This window comes from Aotus nancymaae, unplaced genomic scaffold (assembly GCF_030222135.1).
Source record: "Aotus nancymaae isolate 86718 unplaced genomic scaffold, 86718_ANA_hifiasm-v0.15.2.pri h1tg000036l, whole genome shotgun sequence".
In the NCBI taxonomy this organism is placed as follows: Eukaryota; Metazoa; Chordata; class Mammalia; order Primates; family Aotidae; genus Aotus; species Aotus nancymaae.
Genome location: NW_026988450.1, coordinates 50,508,669 through 50,521,102, shown reverse-complemented (window position 1 = coordinate 50,521,102; position 12,434 = coordinate 50,508,669). Strand labels below are relative to the sequence as shown.

At 41.5% G+C, this 12,434-nt stretch overlaps 1 protein-coding gene across 3 annotated transcripts in view; it reads right to left on the bottom strand.

Moving 5' to 3' along the window:
* Positions 1–12,434, bottom strand: part of GRHL2 (grainyhead like transcription factor 2) — a 185,750-nt gene that overhangs the window by 9,037 nt on the left and 164,279 nt on the right. For all 3 annotated transcript variants that reach the window (XM_012455851.3, XM_064384460.1, XM_012455854.3), the window contains exon 14: positions 10,843–10,928. In XM_012455851.3, coding sequence (XP_012311274.1) covers positions 10,843–10,928 — 86 coding nt within the window. The remainder of the gene's footprint in view (positions 1–10,842; positions 10,929–12,434) is intronic.

Below are 12,434 nucleotides of genomic sequence, written 5' to 3'. Positions count from 1 at the left end.
CTGGAGGGTGTTGGTGGAGAAAATAGTCCGAAGTTGATTGTCAAACAGTAGAGAAGGATTACTTTAGGAATTTGGAAAATTTAGAAAAAGTAAATAACCTTCAAATTTAAAAGTTGAAATACAACAACTTAGAATCTGACTGCAAAACTACAGAGAAAGTAAAAAGAAACCACAAAATGAAATAAATAATAAACAAAAAGATGGAAGAAATAAAATCAAGTGTATCTGTTATTATACCAAATGAGAATCAACTTCATTCTTCCAGTAAAAGCCAGAGTGTCTGAGTGGGTGCAAAAGAAAATAAATAAATAAATAAAAAGACAGATAAGGAAAGAAATCCAGCTGTATGCTGTTTAAAAGAAACGCACTGGGTTGGGCGCCGTGGCTCATGCCTATAATCCCAGCACTTTGGGAGGCTGAGGCGGGCGGATCACAAGGTCAAGAGATGGAGATCATCCTGACTAACACAGTGAAACTCCGTCTCTACTAATCATACAAAAAAATTAGCCAGGCGTGGTGGCACACACCTGTAGTCCCAGCTACTCGGGAGGCTGAGGCAGGAGAATCACTTGAACCTGGGAGTTGGAGGTCGCAGCAAGCCGAGGTCGTGCCATTGCACTCCAGCCTGGGCAACAGAGTGAGACTCCATCTCAAAAAAAAAAAAAAAAAAAAAAAAGGAAAGCGCTGAACATAACGTGTTGAGTGAAGGATGACTGATGGGTGACCAATGAGAAGCAAACAGAAGCAAAAGGGGGGTGACAAGGCATAATTAAAAGTCAATGAGGTTAAGAATGGATAGGATATAATGCTAAAAAGCACAACTGATGGAGAAGCTACAGCAATCATAAAACTTTATGCATCCGATAATATAGCACTTAAGCAAAAACTGTTATAGATAATTATTACAGATGTAATAATTTTTGCTTGAGTGCTATGATATTACAAAATGAAAATGCAATTATTATGAGAGATTCCACTTGAAAACCTTGAAAAAATGCAATTAGAGTGAGAGATTTCAATAGGCCCTTTTTAGAACTGAACAAATCTAGTAGTTGGATAAGTAAAAACAGTTGAATAATATAATCATTATACTTTATATAACATAATAAAATTATACATACACACATAGACACATTTATATAGAGAGATATATATACACACAAATATTATAAATATTATATATCCTAAAGAGATTCATGTATTGGGTAACAAAGATAAGCTACATTGAATCACAATTCAATAAAATTAGAAATAAAAATGTTTTAAGTTTCCAGAGACGTTTAACCTCTTCAAAATACTTCTACATAACCCTGGCTGTATAGCAGCTCACCATCTCTTTAGACAAAAAATTCCTTTAGCGACTGCTTGAGAAGATATTACATCTGTCTAAACGAACACTAGAAAGTGTCCTTGAACATCTTAATGCTGTTAATGCTGTTTCCAAATCTGGTGAGGCACTCAATAATGTACGGTTGACACAGCTTTCATCACTCCTCCCTGAAAACCCCCTTTGGAAGAATTTATGCTTTCTTTCTTTCTCCCATGCCTGGCATCTGCACTGTTTGTCATGTCTCCTGGTGGCCATACATGCACATGCAAATTAAAAGAGAATTGCCAAGGGAATTGCCAAGGGGAACTGGTTCTGCACCCAGAGGGCTCTGCGTGAAGCTTTGCTGAAGGGAGGAAGGAAGAGGGACCCAGATGTAGCCACCTCTTAGGAGTGAGCTCACTACCTTCCCCATTCCCTGGGGTTCTAGAATGACGCAGTTAACAGAGATAGTGACTAGAAAAAATCCTTGAAGGGCAACCTGCTTCCACATCATTTCTAGAGCTGTCATTTCCTCAGCATGGTTGATCTGAACCTGGGGTCTACAGGTGCCCAAAGAGTACATATATGAACTTGGATGGGGAAAACATTCATCCTTATTTTCATTAACCTCAAACTGGAATGTAGCATTTTCTTCAAGTACAAACATACAGTAATAGCAGTACCTGTATCTTTTTTATCAATGGAAACCACAGATATTTCATGTCATATTAGAGTCCTGCAGATGTTCCAAAATACTGATTACATTCATTCATACCTTGAAATTACAGTAGTTATTAGTCTAACCCATAGAGCATGATATTTAATGCATAAGGAACACATATATTTCTGCATCACAAGCATGCTTCTATTATTTTGATGACTGCATATAAATATAATTGGTTTCCTTTGTAATCCTATGTATTTCATACATCTAAAAATATTTTTCTGAAAAGGGTCCGTATATTTCACCAAACTGCCAAAGGTATCCATGGCACAAAAAAGCAAGCACCCTGCTGAACATTTTTTGCTGTATATAAGAACTTGTTGCCTACTTGGAATTCCCATAGGCTGTGTTATTTGTACCTAGCTACCATTCTGACTTCCTTGCCCTTCATAAGTTTTTTTGAACTTTGGTTAGTGTTATTTGGAATTTCTTTTTAAAATAAAATGAAAAATAAAATAGGAGTTTTTTCCACTCAACTTCAACCAGCTTATATCTGTGAATTCTCCCTGTTCTGAAAGAAAAGTGAATCTGATACTTGGGTTTTTTTTTTTTTTTTTTTGAGGGTTTGATTCCCAGCTCCTCAAAGCATGAAAGGAAACACCTCAGCTCACAAATCAGCTGATGCAAGTCAGTACTGAGTAAGGGGCAGAAGATCTGGAGTAGCAGTGGCACCATCCGTAGCTAGCATTTATTGAATGCTTACTGGGTCCCCAGCACACAGGTTTGTGGAGCTTTGCATCTATTATGATGCTGAGTCCTCACATCATGACAATGAAATAAATGCTTTTGCAAGCTCTGTTTCTCAGACTAGAGAACTGAGGCTTCCAGTCATTAAGTAACTCACCCAGGATCTCTCAGCTAGTAAGTGTCAGAGACAGAATTTGAAAGGGAACACCTGGCTGATGGCTTTTGATTCTGAACTGCTAGAGAAAATGGGCATATGTTGAGATGGTCTGGGGGCAAGACTCATAGACCCCATCCAGTATCAAGAAGCAGCTGGCAAAGGTGAAAACTCTGCCTCCAGGAGGGCAAAGTCCTGCTCTCAGTGCAACTCTCTGCATCAAAGTCAGCTTACAAATGTGCCACATTGGGACAGTGTTCTCTGCCTCCATGCACGTCAGGGAGATGCGCTTTGCCAAATTCAGAACCTTGGAAAGTGAGACGGGGCAGGATATCATGCAGAGGAAGCTGGCTGGCTGTCAGAGGTGACAGAAAATTCCTTCTGCCCAGGGGCTGGATGAGATCACCCACACAACCATCTTTCCTTCTATGAATGGAAAATGTGTGCCACGTGATCGCTCTGTGGGAACAGAGTGATTCAGAGTGCTTGGGGCTTTTTCTTTGTGTTTTTCAAGTTGTCTGAACTGAGCATGCAATTTTATAATTTTTAAAGTGCATCATCATTATTGTAAAGACCCCACAGATTTCTTTGACACCCAGGAAGATTCTAGGTCTTGGAGATATCTCATCAATGTGTTATCAGTTGTCTGATGATCTGTAATTTTTATACTTTTTTTGTGGAAAGTTCTCTTTGCCCAGAAACCTCATGTATGTAATAAGCAGAAGTTAGTGACCAATGTAGGATTCAGTCAGCCTTCTCTAGAGGCAGACAACAGAACCACCTGCTCTGCAAGTCATTACTTTTCATTATTTTTATGTAGAGTTACACGCTGTTCATTCACTGAGGGCGCTTAAGATACACCTCAAAAAAGCAGTGGACTCTTGCTTGTAAATGCTTCCTATGTGGCAGTGTTTGACCTGTCAGGAGAACCAGGTAGGACTCATGAATCGCCTTCACACATAAATGACACATTTGGAAAAAACGTGGGTGCTACTAAGGCCATGAGTGACCTTTTTCTTTATAGACATCAGTTAACTTCACTGAGAGAGAATATCCCTTTCACTAGCCTCTTTGCCTTAGGGGAAACTCAATCTGTCTCCCCACCTCATAGCACTCACAGTCATTGCTTGTGTGTGTTTGTGTGTGTGTGTGTATAAAAAAATAGGCTATATATATGAGTGTAAATATATGTATATATGTACATATGTGTATATATATACACGTATGTGTGTATATGTGTATATGTCTGTTAGACACATAAAATACACTGACACACACACACATAGACACACACAGTATATATACATTTGTAATTTCTGTGTGCTACTTTAAGTACCATGTATACACACCGATTTATCCTCACACCAATCCTATATCCCATTTTATTATCCTCATAATACTATCTCATATTATCATTCTCATTTCAGAAGGGATGACACTGGGGAGTAGAGAGGCTGAGTAACTTGCCCAGTGCAGCGGTCTGACTGCATGGGGCCACCACCACCCATACTGCTTCTTGCCTGAAGGCTTAGTATTGCCTAATCTCCTTTCCTTTAGTCAGGGTGAGCTGTGATTGGATATGTTTATCCTTGTAATAACTTTTCAGCTGTAAATGTCTCCCTAATTGAACTTAAGCTGTTGAGGTCTTAAGTCGGCTCCATCACTTTGCAGCACTATCAGCCCTTTGGAAACCACACCTTCTGGGCCTCAGTTTCCACATCTGTAGTGATGATGCTATTTACCTGCCATGCTAATGGGGATATTGTAAGAATGAAATGAAACAGTGCATGTGAAGATCACGCCACCCACAGCACTCAGTCTGAGGGTATACATACAGTGGATGCCCAATTCAGTCAACAAATACTTATGCTGAAGGCTCTGGGAATATACTACAGAAAAGAAACACAGCCCCTGATCTCCTGAACTTGACATTCAACTGGGGAAGAGAAAAAGAATAAACATGGAACAAATATAACTATGTCAAGTGTTGATAAGTGCTCTGAATGACAGAGAGTGGTGAAGATGCTGTTTATGTAGGTGGGCTGGGAAGGCCCATCTGATAAAGCAACATGTGAGCAGTGGCCTGTAGGAAGTGAGCCTTGTCCATATGGAGGAAGGACATTCTTGGCAGACAGAACAGCAGGTACTAAGGCCCTGAGGTATGAGTGACCCTGTTGGCCTTTGGGATTAGCCAGAAGGTACAGTGGCCAGAGATGCTTTATTTGCAAGATGACTAGGTAAAAATCACTAGAAGAGCAGAAAGGAAAGGACTGGAAACTCATCTTACTACACCATCACCACCACCAAATTCTTTGTCTTTAAGGCATTTAAAACCCTTATAACAATTTATAACAAAATTATAAAATAAAGAAGCCAAATTGAATCATCAAAGTTATGTGGATGGCTTGATTGACATAATACTAAACATGCAATGAAAAGAAAAATAGTCTATATTCTCCAAATGATACCAAGTATGGGAATATTTAGTAACATCTGGCTGATAAAGAACTTTTTTTCTTGTTCTATCTGGGTATATAGATCTGTATGGATAATGATTTTCTGGCAGGTGAAATGAAGGTCTGGGAGGTTTAGGACTACTGAACAAGAATCATCATCCAGAAAAGTGACTCTGCCTGGCATAGATTAAACCATAATTTCATTCTTCTTTGTTGTGGTGAAAGAGTTCTTTCCAAATCAGTAAGAATTCAAGGGTAGTACAAACAAACTCTTCTTCACGGTAGGCATTTTTCATAAGTTGCAAGGAAGGAAACCAAACATTCAAAAATGGACATACTCAAGACTGCACAGTCATGATTTGAACCAGGTCAGGCAAGCTTTCCAGTCCACTCTCTCCTCTCATGCTGCTGCACTTGCCCTTATGGCAGTGTCCTGACCTCACTCTTACATGGAGACTTTTTTAATGAAGGCAAACTCAAAAATATTATCTCAAGGAAGAATATGTCTGCTGAGTGTAAGAACAGCCCCATTTTTAAATAACAGAACTCCATCCTATCAAGTGGCTTAAATTACAGACTCCAGGAAACTCGTGTAGGCTGTAGGAACACTGTCACCATCCCCAAACTGTTCCACGAATCTGCCTGATGTGACACCTTCTGACTCAACCCTAAGCTCCTCGGAAGGAAGGGTGGCAACACTGTTCTATCAAGATGACGAATTCACATTTCACCACCAATTGCCAAGAATTACTTTTTTAAAAAGAAAAAAAAAATGAAAACTTCTTTTTCTTTGGCTCTTTATCCTCCAGTTCAGATTTTCTTCTACACCTAAATAGTGCCTGGCTGAGGATAGGGAGCAATAAAAGCAGGTTCTCTAGTGGAAAGCAATCCAAATATCCCTGATGTGGAAACAGCTGCATCATCAACATCATTACCATCATCTGCTCAGCTAATATCTACAGAATGTTTGTTAGACTCATTTAATGCTCTTGATGCTTCACTTTATGGATAAGGAAGTTGAGGCACAATCAACCTTTCAATAACTAGTTCAGGCAGGGAGCAAAACAATGTAAATGTTGATATGAAGCAGTTGTTTCTATATCCAAAACAATTGCAAGACTCACACAGTCACACGTTTACACTAGGAGTTGTGAATTCTGCTGGCCTTGGAAGGCTATGAGTTCCTTTCTCAACAGAGAGCATTTGGTCTTCCCAAGCCCTTGATGAAGGTGGTAGCCTAGACCCAGTCCAATTCCTAAAATCCACTGGGATGGGGTTACGAAATAGTCTGTAGGGCCATCTCTTGGTTTAAAATTACCTTTGCAGAGATATGGAACCAAAACAGTGTCATAAGGTGACTTATACCATTCTAACTGAATAATGCATGTAGGACCTTAGGGGAGAATCAGACTCTAATACCACTTTCCAGCCAAGGTACACACCAGCCAGTGGTTCTCACGTTAGTGTGCTTCAATTCAACCAGGAAGCCTGTTACCAGTGCGATTCCTGGGCCTACCCCTATAAAATCTGATTCTGAAGATCATGGGTGGGGTTCTGAAATGGCATCTTTGTTTTTTTGTTTTTTGTGATGGAGTCTCACTCTGTCGCCCCTTCTGGAGTGCAGTGGCATGATCTCGGCTCACTGCAACCCCCGCCTCCTGGGTTCAAGCGATTCTCATGCCTCGGCCTCTTAAGTAGCTGGGACTACAGCGCATGCCAGCACACCCAGCTAATTTCTTGGTAGAGATGGGGTTTCACCATGTTGACCAGGCTGGTCTTGAACTCCTGACCTCAAGTGATCCGCCCATGGGATGGCATCTTTGAAAGGTACCCCAGGTGATTCTGCTGGGCCTAGTTAGATAAGCAATGCCCTAGGTCCACAGTAATGAGTAGGGGACTATGTTTGTATTTATGGGAAGCCATTTTCAACCAGTGACAGGATTCAAAGTGATGGCCTGAGGTCAAGTATAGTATCTCTTGATTAAACAAGTTTTCTTAAAAATTAAGATTTTTTCCTTTTCTCTCACTGAGCAGTTTTTTCTGTCTATATAACTTTCAGTTGTTAAACCCTATGAGCCCCCACACAATGACATTATTTTGAAATTAAAAGTCAAAATAAAACATGGAGGCCAGCGTCACGTTGCCTTCTTGTCTTGAGATTTTGTTTAATGTGGGACTTTGGACTGTGGGGCATAAAGATAATTTCTTGGGAGCAGCTTTCTGCCTCTGGGCTCAGGAGAGAGGACCTCCCCACACGAATTCGGAGTTTCAGATGCAGATACCTGCCCATTTCCACAGCCCTGTTCCTCCGCTGAAATTTCACATTTGTGGGATATTACATAATGGAATCATGAGCAAAAATAACATTCTGCCTTTTGGACTGTAGAAAAGGAGTACTTGAGAAATCCAAAATCTGAGGATTTCTACCCAACAATGGTTTAGTAGCAAAGGCTAATTAACTATGGATTTGGTATAAGCCGTGGCCGGCAGAGTTTCAGATCTGTTATCTCATTTAATCCTCACAACAACCCCACGAGACAGGTAGTATTATTGTTTCCATTTTAACAATGAAGAGGTTAAGAAAAAGGTCCAGCTAGCAAGAGGAACAGTCAGAATCTGAACACAGGTTTTCTGAGGCCAAGCCTATATGCTGACCCCTAGGCTACACTGTCTGTGTAGTACATATGTATATTTGTTTTGTTTTATACACACACACATTACCAATATACCTTTGTATATACCAATATACAATATGTCATACTGTATATATTTATATTACACACGTACATATTACCCATATATGAGTGTGTCCTGGGAAGTGTCACTATGGTAAAGTGCCATGTACTAGCAAGGTCCTGGTCTTACGAGAACCCACACCCTGAAATGAACACTTTCTTTCCCCACCCAGGTCCCAAACAAATTTAGGGCACAACTACAGTGAGCAGGAGCCACTTTTCTTCAAAATTCTACTGCCTCATTTCACAGCTTGCTTATGCCCTCGCTTAAACAGAGCCTGCTGTTCTTCATGTTACCCCCAAGTTGCAGGGGCTGCTTTGTCATTCCAGACGGCCCCACCCGAGGATCCTGGGGGAACATCTCTTGCATTGCTTTCCCATTTGCATAACTTAGGAAGTGAGGAGATAGCTTGTGTTGGTCTTCAATGAAAGCTTTTCTTTTTAGACATAAAGGGGAGTTAAAATCAGAATTGCCCTAAGAAATCTGACCAGAGTCAGCCTAGGGAACCTGACCTTTCTGTAGCTTACAGGGTCAAAGGATACATCCCTACCCCTCACCCTGTACCTTCAGCTAACCAAAGCGAGGCAGTTGGAATGAGCACCTGCTAAAAGGGATCAACAGCCAGATGCTGCTGTGGCGGGGATGGTAGGCAGGGGTTGCTGAGCTGCTGTTTAGGTGGGAGTGAAGGTAACACTGAGTTCCACTGTGGTCCAGTGCAATTCCATCTACAGAACACTTACAGAACTGGTCAGATGCCATGGAAGGTAAAGAAAAGACACCAAGGCAAAAGGAAGGCTCAGAGTGTAAGGAATCAATTCAGAAACAGTCTAGATCAGAGGTTCTCACACCCAGCTCATCTCGGAATATTCTTAGAAGCTCGTTAAAAATACAGGTTCCCAATCCCCACTTCCTCCCTTCCTTAATCTACCTGCAATTCAGAAGTATCTGAATCTCTAGAGTTGAAGTCAGAGAATATTCATTTAAACAACTGCTTCTGTGGTTTTTAAATACCACTGTCCCAGTTAAGTCAGTCTTGGTAATATGGTCTTAAAGGCCAGATTGGAGTATGAAATTATCCAAAAGTTGTCCAGAGAGGTCTGAATATTTTATGAGCTTTTCTAGCTTATTAGTCTATCTTCTGGCAATTTTAGACTCATTTTTGAAATTCTGGTTTATTTGAAGGGATGCAGGTCAGATTTTTGTTGGCATTGATTTCTGTTTTTGTTTTTCCTTAATGTGAGGCAGATTCAGTAACGACAAACTCTATCCTATGGAAAACTCCCGTAGAACAAAAGAGATGACCTAGCCCTCCATCAGTGTTTCTTAGACGGAGGTCCTTGATGCTCCACTTGGAATCGCCTGGGGACTCGTTAACAACAGATCACAGAGAGTAGCACAGTGACTTTGGTAACATTCCAACATGGTTTTTAAAAATTTCTGGTTAATTCATTTAAAAAATGAATACCAGATAGATAGATAAATAGATAGATCACAATTCACCATTTGAACCATTTTAAAGTATATAATTCAGTGCTGTTTAGTAGATTCACAATACACAATATTGTACAACCATCACCTCTATCTAATTCCAAAATATTTTCATCCCTCCCAAAGAAAACCGATTAAGCGGTCGCTCCACCTCCTACCCCCAACCCCTGCCAACCACTAACCTGCCTTTCATTGCTATGGATTTGCTTATTCAGAATATGTCCTATAAACTCAGTCATATCACATGTGGCTTTTTGAGTCTGGCTGAGCAATTCCATGCCTTGGAACATACCCAAAAGAAATGGAAACAAGTGTTCAAACAAAACTTGTCCATGAATGTGCATAGTAGCAGCATTCACAATAGCCAAAATGTAGAAAAATTCCAGTGCCCATCAACTGATGAATGGAAATACAAAATGTGGTATATTTATACAGTGAAATATTATTTAATCAAAAAAAAGAGTGACATCCTGATTTATACTACAACACAAAGGAGGCTCAAAAAGAGTATCCCCGATGAAAGAAACTGCATGATTCCACTTACAGAAACTATCCCATATAGTTTAACATTTGGCTTCATAACCCAAGACGCTGTTCCAATGTAGCAGTTTTCCAAACCAACCAACAATTTTAAACTGCGTTCCTGGCAGTCATGTTGTCTCTATCACTATAAAAAACTAAATCTTCGACAATATAGTTGTATGGGGCAGTGGAGGGGGAAGGGGTTGGGAGTGGGGGAGTTAGAGATTATATTCGAAGTAGAGTTCTATTACGGTTATATTCAGGTGAATAACATATAAATAAAATGTAAAACAACTTTTTGCAAGCCCAAGTTGGGTAATACTAGACAAGACCAGGGATAGGAAGGGAAGAATCTTACTGCAAATCACTATAATTCTGCATTATTTTTTTCTCTTAACCAAGAAATTATATTTTTATTCTGGACACTTGTTAATTGCTTTTGTTTTGTATATATTTGAGAGTTAATCATATCTAATTTGGTTTCATACCAAGAGACATGTGAGAACTGTTTTACCTTCCTCCACAGCATCTGACTGTGATTAGCCTTAAACTGACAGGGAATTAGCAGTTTTTCAGTTTCCTTCTCCTTAAGATGCTAATAAGCCTTGACAGTATGGAGATCGATGCCTCCACAAATCTCAGGTTTTTCTTGTTCTGCATAAAGCTCATTCTGAAACCATCTCGGTGGCTGCATGTTAGTACATGGATTCCAGAAGGGAGAGAACACGGCAGGTTTCCTGGAGGCTGCAAGGGGCACACGGCTTACCGCTTCCATCAGGCCCTTCACAGTGGGAGACTTCAACATCAACGCATCGAACACATCGTCAGTCTCCTTCCTCACGTACAAGAGCACTGGAAGAGAAGGGCAGGAGAGCCAGGTGACCGAGGGCCCACACAATTCTGCAGCTGCCCCAGGGGGCTGTTTCCTGTCACATAGGTGTTGCAGGCTGGCACCTCCTTCGAAGCCTCAGACCCCTGGCCCAGACAACATTCAACAACGGTGACTGAGACATCTCCATAAACAACCTGTGGCTAGGGACTACTATGGAATGATTCAATGAGATAAACCAACAACCCGGCTGTAAGATGCTTTGACATCAGTGTCCCCATTGGAATTTCTCCAGATGGGTACATGACATCTCTTTCTGCAACCTCTTTCTTCTATGTTATTTATTCCTTTGACAAATATTACTGAATGCCCACCTGGGCCCAGAGGCTGTGCATGCTAGGAGCTGGGGTTGCAGCAGTGTTAGTTAAGTCATAGCCCCTGTCCTTAAGGAGTTTGCAGTCCATTTAGAGAAGCAGGCATGCCTCATATAAGCAGACTAGACACGGGGTTATGAAGGAAAATGACATAGGGGCCTGGCCTTGACCTGGAGGGGTTGGGGGAAAGCTCCTAGAAGGGTCCTTTGAAGGAGAGATCCAAGTTGTGAATTGTGTGTACGTCAATGCAGGCAAGTGACGAGGTGGGAGTAGTGGGGAGAAAGGGAGGAGACGGGGAGCAAACTCCAGGCAGATAACCAACATGTGCACAGGCCTGGGAGGGAGACGGGCACTGTCTGAGACCAGGGGAGGAAGAGACTTAGGATCTGGAGTCCCACGGGGCTGGCTTTGACCACAGAATGCAACCCCTGCTATGGGCCCCAGTCATTTAAAGTCTCCAAGCCTTGGTCTCTGTGAAGCAGAGATAATAATATCTGCCTTGCAGGGCTACTATGAGGGTTAAATGAAATAAAAGCCATGTGGCTCGCTTAGCCCAGGGCCTGCTTACAGCAAGTACCTGTCCTCGATCAATGGGGTAAGCAGCTGTCATGGTCCTAGTGCTCTCAGTGAGGTGGAGTACAGCTTTTCTATTTCTTTCTCTGCAAAATAACGTTCTGAATTTGAGAATGTAGAGAGTACGAGAAATGGCAGGGAGGTCTCAGCTATCTTTAAAGCACAGGCAAGTTCAGAGAGGCTGAGACACTCCCCCAGGGTCCCACAGACATGACAGCTGCTGGCAGATGTTCCTTCTGCCAGCCTTGCCCTTCACCTGTCCGCATCCTTACAGCAGTTATGTTCTGCAGCTAAGCTCCCAGAATAAACTTGAACCTGTCATTCAGAGGCCACCCTCATCCCCATCGAGCGGTTTCCCTCCTCCCAGGGAGATGGCTTCTGATTCTTCCTTCAAAGGGAAGGAAGAGGGTTAAGGCTGAAGCCCCGTGGCCATCTAGGGAAAATGCACAGGTCAAATAACCCTGCCAACTCTGGGTACCAGCGACACTCAGATACCAACAAAGCCAGAAACCAGAAAAACAACGTTGAAGCTAGAAAATGAAATCAGCTCTCATCCAAACTCCCACCCCTCCTCCCTCTCCT